At 47.5% G+C, this 23,812-nt stretch overlaps 1 protein-coding gene across 1 annotated transcript in view; it reads left to right on the top strand.

Moving 5' to 3' along the window:
• Window positions 1-23,812, top strand: part of QARS1 (glutaminyl-tRNA synthetase 1) — a 242,690-nt gene that overhangs the window by 36,493 nt on the left and 182,385 nt on the right. Inside the window, exons 2-5 of the mRNA XM_086939337.1 lie at window positions 3,818-3,965; window positions 7,555-7,664; window positions 8,619-8,694; window positions 18,524-18,588. Coding sequence (XP_086795463.1) covers window positions 3,818-3,965; window positions 7,555-7,664; window positions 8,619-8,694; window positions 18,524-18,588 — 399 coding nt within the window. The remainder of the gene's footprint in view (window positions 1-3,817; window positions 3,966-7,554; window positions 7,665-8,618; window positions 8,695-18,523; window positions 18,589-23,812) is intronic.

Raw genomic sequence — 23,812 nt, 5'->3', positions numbered from 1 at the left:
AGACATCGATTTCTCCCCGTGGAACCATGGAGCCTGCAGGGACCATGCTTACCTCATGGACCTGAGATCTGCTTCAATGTTTCTGACCGCAAGACAGGGCCACAGCTACAGATGAGTGCAACTTGGGATATTTCAAGAATTGTGGGAACAATTCGCTGCATGGCTCATTAAAGCCAACCCCTTTTCCGAGATCACTAGGGAAAACGCTCCGGGCCGTCCAGAAGACTACACAATCAAGCAAGCCCAGCAGAGGTAGTCTATTTTATTTTGGAGACGTCAGTGACATGATCTAATGTTGAGGCGGGAATGTCTAGTGTGGCAAAGTGTACTCGTTATAAGACACGGTTGGTAGTGTCAACATAATCTATAGCGGGACACATGCTGTTTTACCTGTATCCCTGGTGTGGTGGGAGGGGGGGGAGGGTGTGGGGGGGGCCTACTGGCTTCATCCATATAAAGTTTGTGCAGTCTTTCAGTAAGAGGGTCTCTTACCTTTGTTATGTCTGGCAGATGCAGGAAGGCTGCCGCCATGTATGTTTGGGAGGTTTTGTGTGTGCCCCAGAGCAGGTTGATTGTGGAGCTCCTTGGACTTCTCATTCATGTCGTCTTCAGGATGGTGATTGCCTTTGCAGCAGGCTGCCTTTGACCGTCTTCGATTCAGGAGCCTGCATGTACGCAATCCCCAGTGCCCAGCCCAAAGTGAGTTGTCTTTTACGGTGGAGGAAAGTAGCTCACCAGGGGCCAGATGTATCAAGATTCCGTTTTGCGAATCCTAAATAGCGTGTTTTTGCGAATCGCTATTTAGAATTCGCAAAACTGTATGTATGTACAAAATCGCTATTTTTTTTTTTAGCGATTCCTCATTCTTTATTTGCGAATTCGCAAATAAAGAATAATTTCCAATGCATTCCTATGGGTCAGGAGGCCCATAGGAATGATGGTGCAATAATTCTCAAATTACGAATTCGCAATTTGCTAATCTCGATTTGAGAATTATTTCAAGGGTGCAGGGGTGTCTCAAAGACACCCTGCTGCACCCCTGAAATCTACATGTGTGTGCATGTGGCACACATGTATGTGTGTCACATGCCACCCTCACAAATGCCAAATAAGGCGTTTTTAGAAGAAATCGCAAATTACCACCAAGTACAAGTTGGTGGTAATTTGCGATTTCTTAACTCAAAATCGCAATTTCAAAATGTGTCATACATATCATTTAAGGAATCGCAAAATGTGCGATTCCTTAAATGCTATGGCAAAATAAGGAATCGCAAATAATTGCGATTCCTTAAATTGCGATTTATTTTATTTTTTTTTCTCCATACATATGAAAAAATGCAAATCGTCCGTTTGCGAATTTCGGCCTTTGCGAGTCGCAAAAGCCTTGATACATCTGGCCCCAGATGCTTAAAGCCACAGTTCCCATTTCACAGTAAACCCTTTCCTCCTTCCTGGGCATAATCTGAGTTTGTGCTGAAGATTTCTTACTCTCTACAGCAATTCCACCGGACCCAGCCTAATCTGGTTTTGGGCGGGTCAACACTACCACATAAATAGACCATGGTGGTCTCACTGGGATCGTGCCCCGGAAGATGTCCGGGGTTCCATTAAATCCAAAAGGTGCTGCCCACTTCATTGGTGGCGCCTGCCCATCTGGAGGAGACCAGCAAAAGATTAAACCGTAGAACCTGGGCATCCATGAAGTTTCTATGCAGCAGCCCTGGAGAGACACTGAGAAGCACTGGAACAAAGGTGGTGTTATCAGTCTCCTCATGGACTGGGACTACATGAGGGAAGTCCTGTGTAGAAGAAGGAATACCCTAATTTGCCTACCTGCACTATCAGATGGAGGAAATTACTACCTCCAATGATGACCACCAAAACCCAGATGACTTGAAGGACATCTGTGGGGCAGCCCCATGGACTGCGACTGCCCCGGATCCATTAGATGCCCTAGAAAAGAAACCTGCTGACAACAGAAGAGTATTGGCTGCCTACAACCAGCAAGAAGGGGGGGGGGGGGCTACCCCATCCCCTCACCCTCACCAACCGAAAGTGCCTGTACCTATCTTTAGCCAGTTACGGAGGTAACGAGAAATCCTGACTTCAAGCCTGCAGTTCCGGCTGTATAGTGGGTAAAATCTCCATATGAGACCCTACTGCTTGACCAGTCCCCCACAGGCCACTGGATTGCCCGGAATTCATACCATTCTCCCTGGAAACCCTCTACAGCAGCTGACAAGTTCTCAGCTACAGCCCTCTCCCCTTAACCCTTTTTTTCTTCCATAAGGTCGCCTAGGGTGAAATGCACCATAGCCAATCAATGTACTCCATTAGTTGCCTACTTTGTGATACACTTTGGGCTCCAGTGGCTGCTCTGTCCTCCCAGGCACCAGCAGCTGGGCTCTGGCCACCCCCTACCTGGACACCACCGGAACGACTCCTAAAAGGAATGGTTTACTTACCAGGAAGGGAGTATAGTTCATTATTATTGGTGGTGGTTCTTTGTGCAACTGTGAACAGCTCTTTGTAACAACTTTGTTGTAAGTGCACAAGCGCGGTCGCTGCTCACCTCTGGTATCTGCTAATGCAACCCAACCACTGCAGGCAAAACTACAGGGGGCTGATTTGTGGCCTTTGATTTATCTCTGAAAAATACTTTAAAGTATTACCAGGCTTGTGTACTTAAGAGTGCAGCCTAATGTCCCTGACAGGAGAACATTGGCCCTTGGGCTCAATGTTAAACTATTCTTTAGTAGTGCTTATGTGTAAACTGTTTAAAGATCTGTCCCCACACTACTTCCTGCAATGAGACTTGCCTCCTCAACCCTACTACCCTGAGAGCGGTAGGATCCGAATGGGACCAGCTGGCCAACCAGTTGAATGCAGCCCCAGACAACCTTATTTGTCAGTTAATGCCCTTCTGAGTCCACCGAGACCTCAAGAACACACCGAACAGTGGTGCAAATGTTCTTGTGTTTTAAAGTGTTCTCCTTGGTGCTGTAGTTGCCACAAGCTCTGGTCATTAACACAATTTAACATTTTCAGATTAGACTGATGAAATGTTAGTTTTCTCAGTGTTGTATCTTTTAATACTGAGTCGCAGGTTTGAGGGAGCTTTTGATGATCAGTTCAACTGACCTGCAGCAGAAGAGCTGGTGACGAGGTCATGACCTCTGTAGAAGTGCTACACTTGGTATCTGCTCTGAAGACTACTTAATGAAGTGGATGTGTTACTTGGAGTCACCAAAGCCAAGCTCATGAACTCTTCCATTATGGAAGGATGTATGCTCGCGCACACCAGTGTACAGTAGCGGTGCAGTATTCAGACCTGTTTCCCTTCACATTATTTCATTTACCCAGTGAGGATTCTCTGAGACCTGTTTCAGAATGCTATAATTGCCATGCTGTAATGCAAATCAAAATTCCACAGCTTCTGGAGAATACAGTTGTTCTATTGAAATTGTTTGCAATGCGTATAATTTGAAGAGTCTTCGGTGAAGGGCTCCAGAGATGTTTGCTTGAAAAAATGTTTGTTTTTCAAGGTCCAATCTTATAAGTAGCATGGTTAGTTAGGTGTCTGCTGTAGAGTGATCTGTCTTGAAGATATAAGGCTCCAATCCCGACGCTGATGATAATCCTCCTTGGTGAAAAAATAAGTCATTACCAGTAGTATTGAAGTAACAAGTGGCCATTCAGTTGCTGTTGTGCACAGTAGTAGTTATCCTTTACTTGTATGATCAGTAGTTCTGGCATGACAACAGTCCTGATGTGAGTGTGTCTTTAAATTGACTTGCGTGTTCTATTCTATTTTCAGGCTCAAGCAGTGTTGGGTTCAACGCTTGATAAGGTGACCGGTACCCTCCTGTACAATGTGGCCTCTCGTCTCAAGGACCCCAAGCGCCTGGGATTCCTTGTGGGGTACATCACCGCCAAGAAGATCAGCACTGACCTGCAGCTCAACGGTATGGAGGCCTAGACTGGCGGATTCGTCTCCTTTCTGTACCATTCTCTGCTAAACTCGGCCTTGTTCCTGGTCCATAAATCGTATCCACCCACACGTCTTGCGGTCTTGTTTTGCCTCCGAGTCCTTCACTCTGAGCTAGCCACACATTTGAATCTCTAGTCCTCCTTCTCATTGACACCCCCCCCCCCCCATCAATCCACAACCCATCTATTTATCTGAGGCTTAAGTCCTCTCCTAACTCGCCCATCTTCTCTCTGAGCCCTTGGCTCACCGATCCATCTACAAGTCTTAAACTCTAGTCTGTGACCCAACTGCATGTCCAAATCTTTATTGTATATTCTCCAAGATCTACCCATATGTCTGAAGCTCAAGGCTTCTCGCCAACCAATATGTTAGAAAATCGTCGACTCTTCAGTGAGCCCATCGCGGTCACCCAGCCACAAGGATGAAGCTCCTCCGTTCACCTCCCCAAAGTACATTGCTCTCTAGCCTCACCCATGCATTCTAGCAGCAGTCACTACGTCATCAGACTACCCTCGTTAGACCCAATTCTCAACCCTACTTCTCCAGCAGTACTACTCCTCTCTTTTTTCCTCTTTCCCTTTTTTCCTCTCTTTTCCTCTTTCTTCCTCTTTCTCTTTTTTCTTCTATCTCGGCAGCACTTGGGACTGATTATTTGATTTAGAAGACATTTCAAAGAAACACTTGTAAAGAATGGGCTTGGGTCTCCCTCCCGCCGCATAACCCCCTTATTTATTCTCAGTCATTTTCACAAGAAAACAGCAGTGCTTGTCATGTGTGTAAATGATGTCTCGGTTTTCCTTCATTAGTAGGCTATAATGTTCTACAGCAACAAGGGCCTGGGTGGTGTTTCCAGAGGTGGCTCTGCCAGGCTCCCTTCCAGCTCTGCCGGCAGATACGCTCTCTTGGGGACCCTTTCGGGGTTGGGGCCCTTGAGAAGTCTGCAGCTCTAAGCTGGGCTATGCAGTGGGTTGGTTACCATTTTATTTAGTTTGGTACAATATCAATTACAAGTTAGTGAGCCACAGATGCTCATGTAAAATGAAATGATTTAATTATGGTTGCAATAATCAAAGTATAAAACGTAATCCATAAAAGGCGAAGACTAGATCTCTGTACTAGCCTCTCTGGGGGTATGACCCCAAATAATAAAGGGGCGGAGCGGAGCAACCTTTGCCATAGTGACGATCATGTCATCCTGGGCTTTTGTCTTGTACTCGGAGTAGCCCACCCCACCTCTCTCTATTCTGTCCCAAGTGCTGATGGAATCTTTTTAAAGGGCCGTTCAAGCCCAGAATCTTGCGGTGCGGCCACGGATGCCTTCTGTCCGGCCCGGGTGAATATTCACATTTGTCCTCCAGCTCTCGGTGCTCTGAGCTTGGTTCTGAAGCAGCAACCATTGTGAATGGAGTCCAGTCGGCTCTAATGGTATCGAATCCTGCAAGGCTGACGTAGCCATGGCTGGTTAGAGGCTTTGCCATAGGCCCAAGAAGAGATGCTTAGGTACCCGGCTTCTCGTCTCTTACTACTGCATTGTAGTAATCTTCACATATGCTTCTGTATGCCAGATCACTTCTCATGTCCCATCACCGCTGCAGTGGAAGTCTTGTCAATTCTTGTGAGCCGACAGCCATGAGCTTTAAATGTAGACTTTAACCAAAGGGCTGGCCTCTGCACTGCAGGCCCACGCCTGGCTAACAGTGGAGTTATGTTCTACCTTGCCTTTTCAGGGTAACATCCGCGATGCGCAACTTATGAATTAAAACTGCATTTGTGTTTCGAAGGAAGCTCTTGCTAGAAATAAATAATCGATGCAGTTTGACACTTTGACAAGATCGTGTTGGTTACCTCGGCTTTGCAGAAAAGGCTGCGTTTTGCAATATGATCCACTCATAGGAAGCAATTTGTTTTACAGGCTATCTTCTTGAAACCATGCATTGGTCCCCTGGGCTGCCCTGTGAGCGATCTGCACTTTCATATTGTACAAATGAGCACGTGTGTCTACGGAGAAATGCCACTTAAAGCATGTGCAGAGCTCTGTACGTGAACCCTTCGCACAGACTTCAAAAGGGTATGCAGTTAAGCGGATGTGCCCCCAGGTTCAAATGAGATGCCTTTCAAGGGTGAGCTTCCTTGGTTAAAAATGTCCATATTCTCTTTAGGTTCCAAACTGCAGAAATTCGCCTTAATAAATTCCTTTGGACTGACCACCAAGGCCAGTGTTTGCAGGCTAAAGGAATCTCCAGTTAAGATGCTCGAACGATTAGATAGTTAAAGGTAGGAGCTGTATGTTTGGGGGTGGTGGGGAGTACCCCTTTAAGAAGGCACTTCCTCACTATTTTGGATGGTTCATAGGAAGCAGCCCCCCAGTCTCTAGAAATGGTTGTGGAGCAGCCCTGTTAGCATGCTCAAAAGGTAGTCAGATGTGTTAGATGGTCGCTATTTGAGCGATACCTTGAGCTAGTTCCAATTTATAATGCAACACTTTCCCTTTTGGAACTTGAAATTTCGTACTTTCAGTTCAGTGTCTGGGGCATGCAAATTCAACGTGCTGGTGGCAGAGAGGCATCCGCCGAGTGATGCCTATTGCTGCAGATTCCCGGAGTAGTCTAGTTAGGAGTTCAGTGACTGCACATAGTGAGTTCCTGCAGCCTCCCTTTACAACAAGGTTACAAACCAGAAGACCTCCAGCCTTTAGCACTATGAGGTTACATTACTGCTGGGTCCTAAAGTCCTTGGCATTGTGTCTCTGAAGCAAAGATGGAGGCTTCATGCTGGATTAGTGTCGGAGGGTAAGGTTCTCGGATAGAAACTCGATGACCAGGCAAGAGTTGGATCCACCGTTCCTTTTCAGAAGTGGCAAAAAGGTTGATCCGCCAGATCTGGACTGGGCCGGCGTTCCCGTCCCTGGAGTACAGCGGATGAGAAGGCCTAATATCTCGTCTTCTCCTTCTGCACTTTACGTTCTCGAGCCTGATGAAGCCACTGCGAGAACCAGCCGAGAGCCCAATCTTGCTTTCCAAGACCAACTTCTTTGCACCATAGACCTTTTGTGCGACTAGTAATGGCTGTTGCCCTTCTGGCTGGGGGTTGGTCCCGTCTGCCAGGATCAGGTACAGTAGCAAATGTGCCGCTGCCATGAGTATATTGAATTTTTCTGCGGATCCATGCTCGCGCAGAACAGGTCAATCGCTCATTCCCTTCAGGAACTCGTTGACCTGCATTTAAACCATTGTGAGAGCAGCAGATGGGTATGGAAGCCCAATCAATTAATTTTATGAACCCCAGCATCTATGGTTTTTCAGTTCATTTGAGGATTTGTATCAATTTAGATCTTCTGGTAAGTGATTCAATTATGACACCTCCCCTCTTGCGCGAGTTGAGGTTGGCCGGACACTAAAAATCAATATCTTTTAATGTTCTCGCTTATAAATAATTCAGCGCTTGAGCTGTATTAGTCATGTTGTTATGCCTTTTGAAGTGCCATTTGCTGTACAAATGGAATCACTGGACTGTTGGCTGCAAAGGCGTTTTAAGGACACTGTTGCACGTTTATTTTCTTCCAGCGGCTTTGGATTACGTGAAAAGCCACCCTCTCGATCCAATCAGTAGTGCAGACTTCGAGAAGGAGTGCGGTGTTGGCGTCACAGTGACACCGGAAGAAATCGAAGAGGCTGTGAGTAAAACGTGGACTAGACTAGTTTTACAGGCCAACAAGGGAACATTGCACGTTCCCAGTGTGAATGGCTGATTGAGTGAATTCTAGGCATGTCTCGTGTAGATTGCTGCTTGAGGAAATGTTTCAATTGTGACTAATTTGTGAGTACTCCCGGACAGAGGACTATTGGATGAAGCAGTGCTTAATTTGTGCCGGTGCCCAAATATTGTACCAAATCAGCACTTATTTCCTGCAGTCCACCACAAGTTGGCACCATCTATCAATCTTTAAGCAAAGCTCATCTGCTGAGTATTTAAAAAGTATTTAAAATTGGAATAAAAATACCTTATCCAGGCCAACCTTTGGTGGCCTCCAATAGTCTATTATCAATGGAGAATGGATCACTTGTACCTGGGTAACCAGGGTCCAGTATTCTTGGCAGTCTTAAAAACCCTCATTCACATACATAGGTGATCGGGCGGTATATCTTAATTGTCCGCCTAATTATAAACGTGACCGCATCATCATTGGGTTTTTCTGGTATGCTATCCTCCACCTGGAGGTAGACCCACTGGTAATACAGTAGTGATCATTGATTAGTGGTGCTCAAGTGAGGCGAGATAAAATTGTCTGCATCCTCAGTGCTGGCCTGACTGCTGAGAAAAACAGGGCTTTCCGTAAAAATGTGCATGGGCCGCCACAGCTTTGCAAAGCCATGCAGAGGATTATTGCTCCAGCAACCTTGGCAGAAATTCAGTGCTATGATCTTAAAATGTCTATGGTTTATCAAATGGTGTTGGATGCTGACTACACTTTCCAGCCCTTTAATTTTGTTCTTCTTTTTGATCACCCTGTCCCTGTAAGCGTGTATCCTGTGAGTGACTGGTACAAATGCATCTTAGTTTTGTCTCTTGGTTCAGTCGTTTGCTGCTACAATTCATGATCATGTTCCTACCCGTCTCTATCCTCCAGGTTGAAGCCGTCATCAGCAAGTACAAGGCTCAGCTGCAGTTGGAGCGCTACCACTTCAACATGGGCCTGCTGATGGGTGAGTGCTCCGAGGACTCTACCAGGATGGGTTTAGACTTTGTTTATAAGACTGTAAAGAGCTGCACAATTTTGATGAGCTGCACCAGAGCAATTCGGAGTAGAAGAAAGTTGTGCGAAATCCAATCTGACTGTGAAGAGGTCTTGATTTTTAAGTATGGGGGAGGGGGGGGGCTTGTTGTGATGGGGCTCCCCAGAGTACGACACGCCTTCCTTAAATATTACCTTTGGTGTAAGAGTGGAATAATGAAGGAGACATAAGGTATCAGTTGGTCTGCGATTGAGGCAACTGATCAGGGACTGCAAAAGCCAAGAACTTCTAGTATAACACAGAGCTGACCAGGTGAGTCCTACATTCTCTGTGTATTTGGTACCTCGCCCTCTAGTCTAAGATTAGTTGCAATGTTACTCAAGAAGATAACGTTCACTGTCGAGTCTTTCCACCAAATCCTTCTGGATGTTGATGCGCAGAGGACAAACTGGTTCAGGGAAGAGGGAAGAGGGAAATGGAGATGACATTGTAATGCATGCAGTTGGGCTGTTAAAGGAAAGTTGCTGGAAAAGGGACCCACCACGTTATATGAAGCACCGCCTATTGTGCATAGAGTGGAGGGAGACTGTAAACGTGGCCAAGTAGTAAATGAGAATAGTAAGCAAACTATGTCTCCTGTGGTTCATAGTGAGTAAAGTTAAGTAGAGAAAAACCCAGAGGCGCTTTAAAAAGAAAATCTCAGTGGAGCAAGAGGAAACTAAATTTAGGACTAATGCACAGGTTGATGCAGTCTTGGATCATGGAAATTTATGCACACATTTAAATCCTGGAGAGTAACTATGGGTGCATAAAAGGAGTGCACTGAACACGTGATGTTGGTAGTTTCATGTTGGACATGAAAGCAGATGGGGGAAGGAATATTAACTAGGTCCCACAGCGAGTGCATGGGAGAAATCCAGTGTGTGATGTTTGGGTGGCGATGGATTTGCAACCTTGAAAGGTCTGGAAAGATGTTTGCAGTTTATGGAGTGAGAAGCAGACTCGCAGATTTGCGTCCACATATGAACGTGTTGGGTCTTCCATTAATTTGTTTGCTTTCAGTGTGCTGGACTTTGTGTTCAAAGTTTAGGAGGCCACGGGATCATGTATTGTAAACTGTTTTTGGGATAAATCCGGTAAATTTAAAGGTGTAGATATTTGTGAAACTTAAAACTAAAGGTGAATCCTGATAGCACGGAGCAGGGGCTGAAAGTGGAAGTTGATTACCATAGCATAAGAGAGCAGAAGTTAATGATACTTTTGCTGCAGATAATGGTTAAGAAAAATGCAGTATTGAAAATTAAAGTGCAAAGTAGGACCGTAAACAGAGGATGAGTTACACCATTGAGAAGCAGATAAAAATAAAACGCCTACCACAGACTTCCTTCTGGTTGGTTACGCTTCATTGCTGGAAAGGAGTTTTTTTTGAAGGTGTTTATATCCTGATTATGCAATATCAAAGGAAGTTGTGGCTTACCCAAGATGGCGCCGGTTTATGCTGCATCCTATTCAGTGGTGTTACCCCGAAAGCCCAGGCTGCTCATTGCATCCACCACACCTACGCAGGTTGTGGCCAATATAAGCGCATGTGCTTCGGCATTTTGCTCCAGTTCTTGAGTTGTGAAGTGTTTGATGGAATAAAATGTCTTGGAAATGGAAGTAGATAAAATGGAGCATGACCAGAGGAAATTGCCGGCTTTGAAAGGAAGTGAATTTGCTGTAGTGGAATGAAAATGCAGAATAAAAGTAGTAGATGTGATTTTAAAGTACAAATAAGGACGAGGAAGGGGGTGGAAGTGTAATCCAGCTTTGATGGGTTTGTTCCAGCAAGATGCAGCTCAGTCAAACACACAGCTATTGGGGGATATTTTGAGGCTTCGAGACATTTTATGTTGATTCAATTTTGAATGTGTAGCAAATGCACCTTGGTGTATACATTCTTGGCGGGGGTACAGTTCACATAAGATAAACTGGTGAAAGAACTTGTGCAATGCAGTTAAAGGGATTGCACCCAAATCTGATTACTAATGCAAGCTGTAAGAAACTGAGGACTGTTGACCAAAAAGGACTGAAAACCTTGCCCTGTGTGTGCACAGTGAATTACCTTTGGCCTTTTGTGTGGGCAACGAAATTCCCTATTACAAGCGACCACAAGCCATTGATCACGTTACACACCACGAAGGTTGTATTAAGAGCCGGAGTCCATATCGCAAGGATGTCCATGTGATCACAAGGATCTAATTATGACGCACAGTTGATGCCGCGCTTGTAGAAAGCCGTCGCTACATTTCGGTTTCAAAGGCTGCTGCAGGACAAATTCTAGTGCTTCACAACCCTTACGAGGCCACCACACCCTCTGGTTGATAGTGTCCCTGGATGGGCCTTTCGAAGAACATGGATGATGGAATTAGGGTTGACTTTGGCCGATGGAAGAAGTGCTTGAAGTTCAGTTACGGGCGGCTGTAGCTGTGCGGCTGTAGCTGCATGCAAGTGTGGCTTTTGTCAGAATAATGTCAGCACACTCGTGGTTAGTGCATGACCTCTTTATCATGAAGTATTGAAATGGGGAAAGGCAGCTTTTAGGTATCTAAAAAATAAGGGATCTGGGGAAATGTCATATTGGAAGGACTCCAGCTACTGCCAGCAGAGCAGCTTTGAGGGGAGTAATCTAGGTCCTTGTGTGGGGCCAGCAGTGGTTCAAGAAGGAAGGTGTTGATACTGTGTAGGAACATGATAAAAGCTACGAAGAGGTAGTGGCACTTTTTATTTATTTGAGTGATTTATTTAAAGAGTTTTATATAGCACTGGCTAGACCCGAAGGTATCAGAGTGCTTTATATAATGTTCCAACATAGTTAACAAACTTTACATCAGTTACAAGTTACAAAAGATACCAGTGAAAACTTTTAAGGAGCATAGAAGGAAAATAGGGCGAGGAATGGAAAGGGTGTGAGGGCAAAAGGGGTAGTGTATATAGAGCGGAGAGACAAAGGTAAAGTTTGCATAAGGTCCGGCTGGGTAGGTGACGGCCGAGGGGGGAATCTGCGGCCCATCTCTTCAGCTATCAGGTATCTCCACTGGGCATCGGTCAAATGGCTAGGTCTCAACAGAAAAAACATTAGAGGGGTAGAAGGTGAGAAGAAGGGAGCGTAGAGGGTGAAGGGGTAGGAGGGGGAAATGAGAGATGAAGGAAAGTCTGCCCAAAATCCGGCTGGGTAGGTGACGGCCGAGGGGAAATTCACAACCCATCTCCTCTTCAGCTAACAGGTAGCTCCACTGGACATCTGTCAAATAGCAGGGTCTCTACGGTCGAGGCAAGGTTCAAAGTACATGTCCAGGAGGGAGAGCAGGATCAAGGTCAGGTGAGGGATGTGGTTAAGCTCAGGACGCTGACCAGTTCTATTGTCCGGGAGCATAGAGCATCGTGGAGAGACCAACTGAGGCGGCCAACTTGAGGTCAGGCAGGGGGGTTGAGCCCCTGGTGTTAAGTTCAGTCGGTCCCCAAATTCACAAAGACTCAAAAGCATAGGGGGGGGGGGAATAATCTATGCTGTGAAGCGGCAGGAGGACAGGGCCAGTGTCCGCATGTCTTCAGAGGGGGTGAGTGGCAGGTCCGGCGTGGCGTCTCCAGAGTCATTCTCGCATAATCGGGGAGAAAATCTGGGCCCTCCCGTTCTGCAGCCCCACCGAGCATACCAGCTCCTTGCATACTTAATTACATCAAAGAAGCCAGCAAGTCGACCCCACAATACACACGCAGCTGCCATTTTAAGGTCAGGACACGGAAATAGAAGTTAGCCGCAAAGTCCATATTTTGGTTATAACGAATTAAGTGACCTCTCAACAATGTTAAGACTGAGCCTTCAGTGCCCACTAGGCTCAACTCGTAAGAACATCAAAAATCGGCTTAAATTTGTTGCCATGAAATTGGCAGACTCTGGAGCGGACCACATTTGAATCCAGCGTTGTGGGAATACAAATGTTAACACGCCAGAGCTGCATCACGCGTTACCACCGCGGACAACAAAGCTTCCTCGTCTTCATGGAACCGCCATCTTAGGGTCAGGCATCATTCTTTAATGAATTCGCCAAGTAGGTAATGTCAGTCTCTCTAAGGAGCGCTTCACTTTTGCCCCTTGCGCTGCAATAACAGCGGAAACACACACGCCCAGACTTCATTACATATCCCCACTATAAACAGATCGCCAATCTCCACTTTGAATTCACAGCCGCCATTTTAAGGTCAGGCCTCGTCACGAAGGGAGCACCACAAAGTCTAAAAATATTGGCATAATTATCTTACCGGAAGGTGTATCCGGGCAAATGCTTATGAATCCGGTGCTTGAGTAAACCTTCATGGGCATAGATGTCGTTCAAATGAGCCTTGAATTCTCTACTCGCCATACGCCATTTTATGTCGTCGGAGCGTCTCCACTACTTCAGTCCCCGTAGCGGGGGGGAGACGGGGGGGGGGGGGCAGTCCCGCTGCCAGCCGTGGAGGACGGGAGTCAGCAACCACTCCTGCGGTGTTCCGGGAAGCACTCCTCCCGCGAAGATCAATAGAAGCGCCACAAAGCCGGTCCCCGTTGCAGGAGCGGGGAGAAACTCTCAACTCCTACGCAATCAGCCATTATGGACCGGATCCAGCCACAACTCCTGCATTGTTCCGGGAAGCAGTCCACCAGTTCCAAGGTCCACACACTTCACCGCAGTTGTTTCTGGACTATGTGGGGTGTTGGTAGCCTATGAAGTACACGGTTTGAAATGCATCTATGCTGGAGTTTTTTCCTGCGGGGAGGAGGGGAGGGGAGGGGAGTGGAAGGGCGGGCGGTGAGGTACAAAACAATTGGTACTTGGCATTGAAGTCTATCTTAGTTTATCTTTGCCTGAAAGTGTAAAAAGGCTATATAAATCCTAAGGCTGGGGCGTACGTTGTTTTGGGGCTGGCCCAAAGTAGGGACAGGAAGTATTAACTCCAAGCTGGATTTACTGGATAGCCACATACGATAAACGTACACACAAAGTGAATGGAACTTATTGACCTAGATCTTGTGTTTAATGAAAATGTGGCATTGGTCCCACCCTTCTTTTTTACTTACATGTGTGTCTGTGTCCGAACGACCCCCAGTCACAGATCTGGGTTGAATCCATCCTCGTTCTTTAGCTCACTTCGCCACCATAGTTCAGACACAGCTGTATGCAAATCAACACAGATCTGTGACTGGGAGTGCGTGTCTGAAAAACTTCAGCGCTCCGTCCATCATCTTTTTGTGTTTGCTTTGTTCGCTCTAAGTTGGCAGGGTATGCCCATACATTGGTCCCTTGCACACTTTGCCACTGGATTCAGCTAGCCTGGCTGAGGGGTGTTACCCCTAAACCTGTCCCAGAATGCGTTTTTCCGGTCCAGCGAAGACTTGGATTGGCCGTTCGGGCTGGACTGTTCCCACGAGGCACAGGGTCAAGACTGATTTGCATATAGCTGGGTCTGAACTGAGGTGGTGGAGTGAGCGAAAGAGCGATGATGGATTCAACCCAGATCTGTGACTTAGGGGGAGTGTCTGAAAAATGTCAGTGCTCCGTCCATCTCCTTGTGTTTGCAGGGTTGTAGGTAAACATCAACATTTTCGGTGCTAATTTGTCTAATGTTAGGAAGCCTCATGTTGGGAGTTGAACCTTTACACTAACAACCAGCCTGTAATGTAGGGTCTCCTGGCCCCTTTTGCTGTCTTGCGATATCCACTACTGTTTGTGCGCCTTTATTTTTGTCACAAATGGAGATTTTGACTGGCTAGGAAGATGACTTTCCGTCCCTGTTTTACACCAACGTTTCAAACATGTCATAACTATGAAAGGGTGTGCCAAGTTGTAACTGTCATAATGGGTTTGGGTGATGGGAAGTGCAAAGGGATCATGGGTTCAAAGGTTTCCCTTCCCATTCGTTATGTACATTTTCCTTGTTTCTGAGGCAAGAAGCAAGGGCAAGAGATTTTTATTTTACACTCCATTTCCTTTCTGGGTCTTTGGAGTCATATCCCTGTGGCAGGGATATGTAAATTACCACAATATTTTAAGATTCGTGGGTTCTCAATAGGGCTCTTAATCTGTGGGATAAACAGACAACCACAGCATTGTAATGGGTATTTTCAGGGCGTGCAATTTCCCCGTAAGGGTATCCTGCTGCTGAAAGGTGCGATTCAGAAAAGGGGGTGGTGATGAACAGAGTGTCAGAATTAAGCAGACCACTCTTACCCGGTCCAATGATCAGGGCTTGATCCATCACCGTTTTTTAGCTCACTGCACCATCCCAGCTCAGAACCTGGCTACATGCAAATTAGTCTGTTCCTGTCACACTGCATGATGGGAACAGGGCAAACCAAACTACCAAGCCAATTCTTATACTGGGAAGGAAACAAGCTTCCGGGGACCGGTTTCTGGCATTTCAGCCGTCGTCGGCCCGGCTTGCTTGAATCCTGATGGTGCAGTGAGCAAGGGACTCATGTCTGAGTATACCCTGCCACACCTATAGTGGCCAAAAACGATTCAGAAAAGGGGGTGGTGATGAACAGTGTGTCTGAATTAAGCAGACCACTCTTACCCCGTCCAAAGATCAGGGCTTGATCCATCACCTGAAAGGTGCAGCAGCCTCGGCCAAGCCATGACCTGGCCTGGGTGACAAGCCAAGTCTTCGGTTTCTTTCATAATCCATGACCTGAGGGGGGGGGGCGCTCTGACTGGCAAGGTCCGGTTGTTCAAGCCTTTGGGAGTGAGGTAGGCAAAAGCACGACCACCGGTTCTGGTTCTATGAAGGGGGCGAGGGATGAGCGCAAGTAGGAGTCCGGCTGTGCGGAGGTACCTGGTTGGTTTGTGGAAGTTGAGGTTGTTTTAGGTAGGTGGGGGCAGTGTTGTGCAGGGATGTGAATGTGTGCATAAGGAGTTTGACTAGTCTGTGCTTGTGGATCGGGAGCCAGTTGAGGTGTGATGTGATGTCATTGTGGAGATGTAGGAGGTCTTAATTTTACCACCCCAACATCCACTCGCCTTGTTTTTAAACGCTAACAGAGGCCCAGTCATTTAAAATGTAAGTTACTCTTGGGTACTGGGACCACTGTATAGCGTTTTAACTTCACTTTCCACACCACCACACTGCACTCTCAGTAATATACCTGCTCCGCTATAATCGGGCGTCAAAGCACACCCGGTACACACTTTGTGTCACTGGGTGGGCCCGTTGATGAAGCAGGCCAGTGGATGAACCAGGTTGGTGGGTGAGGGCTTCATGACAAAACCTAATGGGTTTCTGCTGACAATACAGTTCTGAGTCATATAACGCGGTCACATATAATGAAATGAAATGAAATGAAATGAAATGAAAAAGAAATTTATAAAGCGCTCTGTGGCCAAGCGGCTTCCTGGCGCTGAGGAACACATCGGTAACTGCCTAACTGGTGCGAGAGAGATTAGCCTGGGAAAGCCTGAAGAAAGAAAAAAGTTTTGAGGGCTTTCCGAAAATGAGAAAAAATGGGAATGGAGCGGATAGAGAGGGGAAGAGAGTTCCAGATTTGCGGAGCACGCACAGAGAAGCGGGTGCCCCCTGTGCGGGACTTACGGAAGCGGGGAACGTGAAGAAGAGAGAGGGAGGAAGATCGGAGGGAGCGGGGAGGGGCATAGGAAGAGATCAGAGAGTTGATGAAGAGAGGAGCGGACCGGGCCTGTGCCCGAAAGGCCAGGCAGGCAAGTTTGAACTGGGACCTGAACTGAACGGGGAGCCAGTGAAGGGTTTTTAGGGCGGGAGTGATGTGGGAGAACTTAGGTAAACGAAGGACAAGGTGGGCCGCCTGGTTCTGGATGGCCTGGAGACGACGGGTCTCGTAGGCAGGGATGCCTACATACAGGCCATTACCATAATCCAGGCGGGATGTAATAAGGGCAGTGATGATAACTTTGAGGGCATCAACAGAAAAAAACCGGGAGATCTTGCGGGTGAGGCGGAGGGAAAGAAAGCAAGAGGATACAACAGAACTAATGTGTGCGTGCATCGAAAGGTCATTGCTGACCTTGATGCCCAAAGTCCGAACAGAGGGAACCGGGGAAGGTGGAGGACCAAAAGAAAGGGGCCAGTGGACAGAGGACCAAGGGTTAGAGGGGCCGCCGGTGAGGACAAGCTCTGTCTTGTCAGGGTTGAGCTTCAAATGATTGAAGCTCATCCACTGAGAAATAAAGACAAGAGTTGACCTGAGCTTGGGAAGAGAGTGAGTGGGGGAGGATAGATCAAAGACGAGCTGGAGGTCATCAGCGTAATTATACACTGAGACCCCCAGCTCAAGAAGAGAGGAAATAAGGGGGCGGATATAGAGGTTGAAGAGGAGGGGGGAAAGAGAGGAGCCTTGAGGTACCCCACACGTGACCGGGAGGGGAGGAGCCGAGAAGGAGGAGAGGTGGACTGCCTGTGAGCGTCCCTGCAGAAAGGACGCGATCCAAGAGAGGGCAACGCCCTGGATGCCCGCTGCGCTGACACGGTCAAGAAGAATAGTATGATCGACCGTGTCAAACGCAGCGGACAAATCCAAAAGGACTAAGGCCTGAGGAAGGTTGCCATCGGCCTTGCCCTTCAGTTCAAGGACCGCCAGGACCACGCCCTCAGTGGAGTGGCCCGGTCGAAAGCCGGCCTGGTGGGAGGCCAAGATGTTGTTCCCCTCGATGTAAGAAGAGAGACAGGATGTTACGTGGCTCTCAAGAATCTTCCCTAGATAGGGGAGGAGGGAGATCGGCCTAAAGTTCAATGGAAGGGAGGGATCCAGGCCAGCTTTCTTCAAGATGGGAAGCACGATGGCAGACTTAAAGAAAGAGGGGACAGAACCCAGAGCCAGACAGGAGTTGAGAAAGGTTAGGGGGGGGGGGTGGGACAACTAGTGAATAAAGTTCTGAGGATACGAGCAGGTGCACAATCCGCCGGGGAGCCGGACTTGACCTTAACAAGGAGGTCGAGAAAAAGCTCGGGTGAGATGGGTGTGAAATGATCAAAGACTGGGGAAGAGAGGGGGGGATGGTCCGGTAGATCAAGGGGAGGAACAATCGGGATGTTGGCCTTAATGGTGGTTATTTTATTGATGAAATAGGTGTTCAACGAGTAGCAGAGGGATTGCGAAGGAGCAGGGGAAAGACCAGCATGGTCAGAAGTGGCAAGGCTACGAACCAGAGAAAAGATCTCACGAGTTTTGTTAGCCGAAAGGGCAACGCGGTCCGAGAAGTATTTGGATTTGGCTGCTAAGATAGCAGATTTGTAATTATTGAGAAGGGCCCTATATTTCAGGCGTTAGTTCAGTTAGTCCTTGCTGATTACATATTGTGGGGTGGGAGCCAGGTTACGAGTGAGCCTGGCCTCTGAGTTCTGCATGGTTCAGAGACAACTGGCCAGTTGAGCGCTGTTCCCGGTCGCATCGTTCGTATTGATTGTAGTATGGCGAAAGGATTATGCTCATTCATAATTTTTATAAATTTTTATTAACTTTATCACCGGGGTCTAAATGACTTTATTAGATTGAGAATGAAAATGACCTCCTGAATTTGACTCTTGTTGTGTGAAATGCACTTGAAATTTATTGCTAATTTGCAACGTGCGCAAAAACATTCTGTTGTGTGTCGTCATACAAAAGCTTTCATGTTTTATTACGTTTGTGAAGCCAACCGCATATTTCTGAGATTCTTAATTACCCATCTATGAACTTGAAGATTGGGATTTTTTTTTTCTTCAAAATTTGTCTTTTTAGTAAAAAGTGATTCTTTGTGTTCGTTTTTTTTAGGCGAGGCAAGAAGCAAGTTAAAGTGGGCAGATGGGAAGATCATTAAGAATGAAGTCGACTTGCAGGTAGGCGGAGATTTGTGACTTTTGCCCCATCTGAAGCGGGCACTGGAGCAGGCGGGGACCCTGCACCTTCTAATATTTGTGTTGATTTCAGTGACCCAGCCTCATTGAAACACGCCTCTTACGGGCACTGTGGTCTCTGATCTCCCGAACTGAAGCTACAGTGCACCCCTCTCCCCATACCTAGAGTGGAGGCACCATGAATGTGACGAGGGGACAGACTTCCCACATAGTTTGGCTTCCAGAGCCCCTCCCTTGGATCCTGCCACCTGCACCACAGCACAGTTAGCTGATCTTCACCCTGATTGCGTCATCAGTATGTGGCACGCTTCCGTCTAGCTCACCTGCCTAATTGCTGCCTCAGTATGTGGCACGCTTCCGCTTAGCTCACCTTCCTGATTGATGCCTCAGTATGTGGCGCGCTTCCGTCTAGCTCACCTGCCTAATTGTTCCTTAGTATGTGACATGCTTCCATCTAGCTCACCTGCCTGATTGCTGCATTAGGGTGTGGCACGCTTCCGTCTAGCTCACCTGCCTTATTGCTGCATCACTATGTGGAAAGCTTCCATCTAGCTCACCCGCCTGATTGCTGCATCAGTATGAGGCACGCTTCCGTCTAGCTCACCTGCCAATTTGCTGCATCAGTATGTGGCACGCTTCCATCTAGCTCACCTGCTTAATTGCTGCATCGGTATGTTGCACGCTTCCATCTAGCTCACCTTCCTGATTACTGCATCAGTGTGAGGCACGCTTCCATCTAGCTCCATCCGCCTGATTGCTGCATCAGTACTAGGCATGCTTCCATCTAGCTCAACTGCCTGATTACTGCATCAGTATGAGGCACGCTTCCATCTAGCTCACCTGCCTGATTGCTGCATTGGTGTCTGGCACGCTTCTGTCTAGCTCACCTGCTTGACTGCTGCATCGGTGTGAGGCATGCTTCAATTACCTCACCTGCCTGCTGCTTCAGTATGAGGCATGCTTCCATCTAGCTCACCTGCCTGCTGCTTCAGTATGTGGCACGCTTCCATCTAGCTCACCTACCTGCTGCTTCAGTATGTGGCACGCTTCCATCTAGCTGTCATTACTCTCACCGAAGGTCCTTCTACTTTGGCCTCGAGATTTAGGGATGGCCTGGCTGCAGTAGCCCAGTGGATGACAGACAACTGCCTGCAGCTTAATGCAGGCAAGACGGAGGTGTTGCTCCTCGGGAAGAATACCAGCTATTGGAATGAGCACTGGTGGCCCTCTTCATTGGGCACCATTCCACCACCTAAATCCTTGGTCAAAAATCTGGGCGTCTGGATAGACTCCTCGCTTAGTTTCCAGACCCACACAAAAAAAGTGGCAGCTACTTGTGTGGGCCTGCTGAGGAGTCTTAACCCGATACTCGTTTTTTTTTACTCTAAAGTCCGCCAACTCATTGCTCAATCCACAATTCTCTGCCGTTTGGACCATGCCAGTGTTTTACTTCTGGGCGCCAACAAAGTGGAGATAGCGCGATTGCAACGCGTGCAAAAGTCTGCGGCAAGAGCCTTGGTGGGTCTTCCCCGCAGATGTTCGGTCAGAGCTACCATTCGAAAATTGCATTGGCTGCCCATTGAATCTCGTATTCAGTTCAAAACCCTCACCATGGCATTTAAGATCCTCAAATCCGGATGTCCAGAACTTTTGCGCCTGCTCCTAACACCTTACGTACCACAGCGCAACGTGCGCTCATTAGGCCAGCACCTAGTGACTGTACCCCGTACAAAGCTTTGCCGTTTTGGCGGTCGTTCCTTTAGGGTTTTGGGAGCCAAGCTCTGGAATTCCTTGCCACTGAACATTCGTTCTTTGGAAAACCTGTCTGCCTTCCGGAAAGCTATTAAGACCCATCTGTTCCCCTCTCCTTAGGATTTACCTGTCTTTCTTCCTTCTCCTTCTGTACTATAGCTCCTGTGGTTCCTCAGCGCCGGGACGCCTCTTTGCTAGGGCAGCTGTTGCGCTTAATCAAAATGTTAACATAACATAGCTAACCTGCCTGATTGCTGGGTAAAAAGTTCCCGGATATATATTCAATTGACCGTGACAACCTGTGAGGCCTTTCCTTGGGGTCCTGTGCCAGCCTGATGGTATTAGGCCTTGCTGGTATCCCAGTGCTGCCGCACCCCAGCTGAGAAGGCCCGGTACTCTCGTTTAGCGTTTGATGATCTCAGAGTATCCGAGTTCAGCAGGTGAAGGGGCTTTGATATCAAACACAGTGGAACCTGGCACTTAGCAGTTAATACATGGAGTGTCCAGTCATTGCTTTTACTTTCAGAAAAGTAAAATGACTTAGATAGCAGGTCAGTAAGTGGTACACTTAATCCTTTGATGTGCAGAAAAATCCAGAAGTGCCTCACGTTTCCAGGGCCAGAGCGCCTGGGTCAACCATGTTCTAGGTGCTAGAAAGAGAACACGTTTAACCCTCTAGGCCAGTGTTACTCTATGAGGGATGTTCAAGGTGGCTTTTGGAAGGGCTCGTATGAGAATTCAAGCCAGTGAGGCATGCGTTCACAGGTGCCGGACAGAAACTAAAGCATCTATCTCTGAATCAGTAGCGGAGTTTGAAGGTAGGGAATGAAGAATTTAAAAAAAATCTCACTGTCTCAAAAACACACCTCCAGAGCAAGTTCCTACCCATACAAACAATTTCATCCGGTTCTTCCAGGGATCCTTGCAGTGCGATTTGTGGGAGGGCGAAGGAGGTTCCGGCCCAGTGCCTGGTTCTCCTGGTCCGTGAAGCCCAAAGTGCTCTGGCTCACTGGACTTTGTATTGGGGACTGGGTTAGGCGAGTGGGCAAGTGCCCACTAGATGCCTGTGTACGTTGGTAAGTGGTTTTAGTGGTATCTTTCTGAATATGCATGAGTCACAGTAGATTTTTTCCAATGGTGAAAGAGCCCATGGGTCTGGGACACCCGTGAGGGACAAGTGGCCCTCTGCTTTCTTGACATTTGAAGAGGATGTGATTGCTGCATCAGCCGGCAATGTCTCTGCTTGCTGTAAGCTCATGGAGGAGTGTTAATAGCCAGAAGATTAATTCTAGCAAAACAGAGGTGGTCCTCTTTGGAAATTATCCCTCTTTTTGGTCTCCAGATTGCTGGCCAAGGAATCTAGGTGTTCTGCCAGAACCAGTAGTGAAGGCCAAGAATCTAGGTATAACAGACAAACTTTTGCAGGGCAGGTTAAAGCCCTTACATCTTCTACTTTTTTCATTTTGAGGAAACTAAAAAAGATCCTGTCATACATTCCTGCAAGACTTCAACACCTGGTCATATCTGCTTTGATATTGGCCAGATTAGGCTATTGTAATGTAATTTAATGTATCTTGTAAAGCGCACTGCTGCCCTGAGGCGTCGTGGCGATGTAGACCGCTGGGGAACCCGTCATGGCTATCCCTGTGAGATGGTCCCTACTGGGTATCTCCAAGGTGAAACCAGGCATCCCTGGCGAATGTGGGGGGCCGTTGTAGAGATGAGGCAAGCTAATGGCCAGAGTTGCCGAGTGTGATCCCTGGTTAGAGTAGGTACCGAGGCGAGAATTAGAGTCAGCTGACCCTGGTCCATGACCCTGCCGCGTCGGGAATTGAACCCTGGTCCCGGGCTGTTCTCTGCTTCCGGGTCTGCCGCCTCTAACCAGTGAGCCACACCACTCCTATTGTATTGGCCTTTATCTTAACCCACGGGCCCAGTATCTTGGGAAGCTTCAGGTGCTGCAAAATGCGGCCGCGAGAATTCTCTCCCCTACACCAAAGTATGTATTGATCAGAAAAACCATTGAAATGAAATGAAATGAAAATAGATTTCTTAAGCGCATGGCTGCCCAAGAGCGTCCCAGCGCTAGTACACACCATAAGCTTCCATGACCTCAAACAGCGGACTCAACCTCCTCTTGGAAAAAGGAATGTCTTTAGAGATTTCCGAAACTTCTGGAGGCAGGGTTCCAGGCGGAGGGCAGCAGGAAGACCATTCCAGGTCTTGGCAACATTCACAGAGAACCTCCGCCCTCCTGAGCGTGCTCTCCTCACTCTGGGGATGGTCAATAGATTGCTCCCATCGGAGCGGAGGGCACGGATGGATTTGTAGGGACATATAAGATCCCTGAGAATAGGGGGACCCATTCCCTGGAGAGACTTGAAGGCGATGGAAAGGGCCTTGAATTTAATTCTCTCACGGATGGGGAGCCAATGGAGAGCTCTAAGAGCTGGTTTGGCTGAGGTTCTTTTCGCAGTGCCGGTCAGTACTCTGGCTGCCGCATTTTGTACTCGCTGAAGGGAGTTAATGGCTGATTCAGGGGCACCGAGCAGCAAGGCGTTGCTATAATCCAGCCTAGACAGTATTAGCCCCTGGATCAAAAGTTTCCTAGAGCTAAAGGGCAGAAGAGGCAACACCTTCCGGACAGAGCGTAACAGACCATAGCAGATCCCTGCCACTTTCTTAGTTTGTACTCTGAACGTTAGATCGGGTTCCAGCCATACCCCCAGGCTCTTAATTTCATTCTTAGGTTGGGGCGCCTCCCCCAGACAGGGGGGCCACATGGTTTTGGGAAGGGAGGTGGAAAGATTACCCAACATCATAAGTTCCGTTTTGGACCCGTTGAGTTTCAGCCGTGATTCTGTCATCCACTACATTGGATAGTCAAACAAATGGATAGTCAAACAACTACATTGATTATCAGTAAAGGAGAGGGTTTATTTCAAAGCATTGTGCTTCGCATACAAAGCATTACACAAACGAGGACCACACGGTTAACCCAGAAATGTAGTTGGTACACTCCTCGTAGATCACTTAGATCTCTCTGTTTGAGAACTCTGGTGGTGCCAACCTTTAAGAGAACAAACTGGGGCTGCAGGAGTTTTTTTTATTTGAGGACCATAAAAATATGGAATAATCTCCCGATATCCATTTGATCAGCCTCCTCACTTCTTAATTTCAGGCAGGAGCTGAAAACGTGGCTCTTTAGCACTTCAGACTTCTGGTAAATTACCAGTCTTTCTCGTTCAGAAGCAGTCGGTTAGCGCCAGTACACCGATTGGTAACAGAGCGCTTTACAATACAATACATTACTATACTATACACATATATACTATACACATATGTACTATACATGTATATACTATACACGTATATACATAGCACATCAGGTACCTCAAACAGCGGTGTCCCGGCGCTAGTGTAGTCCAGCAAGACATGAGAAGGTGGGGGGTGT

This window comes from Lissotriton vulgaris, chromosome 9, assembly GCF_964263255.1.
Source record: "Lissotriton vulgaris chromosome 9, aLisVul1.2, whole genome shotgun sequence".
Taxonomy (NCBI): Eukaryota; Metazoa; Chordata; class Amphibia; order Caudata; family Salamandridae; genus Lissotriton; species Lissotriton vulgaris.
This window is presented reverse-complemented; position numbering and strand designations above follow the sequence as displayed.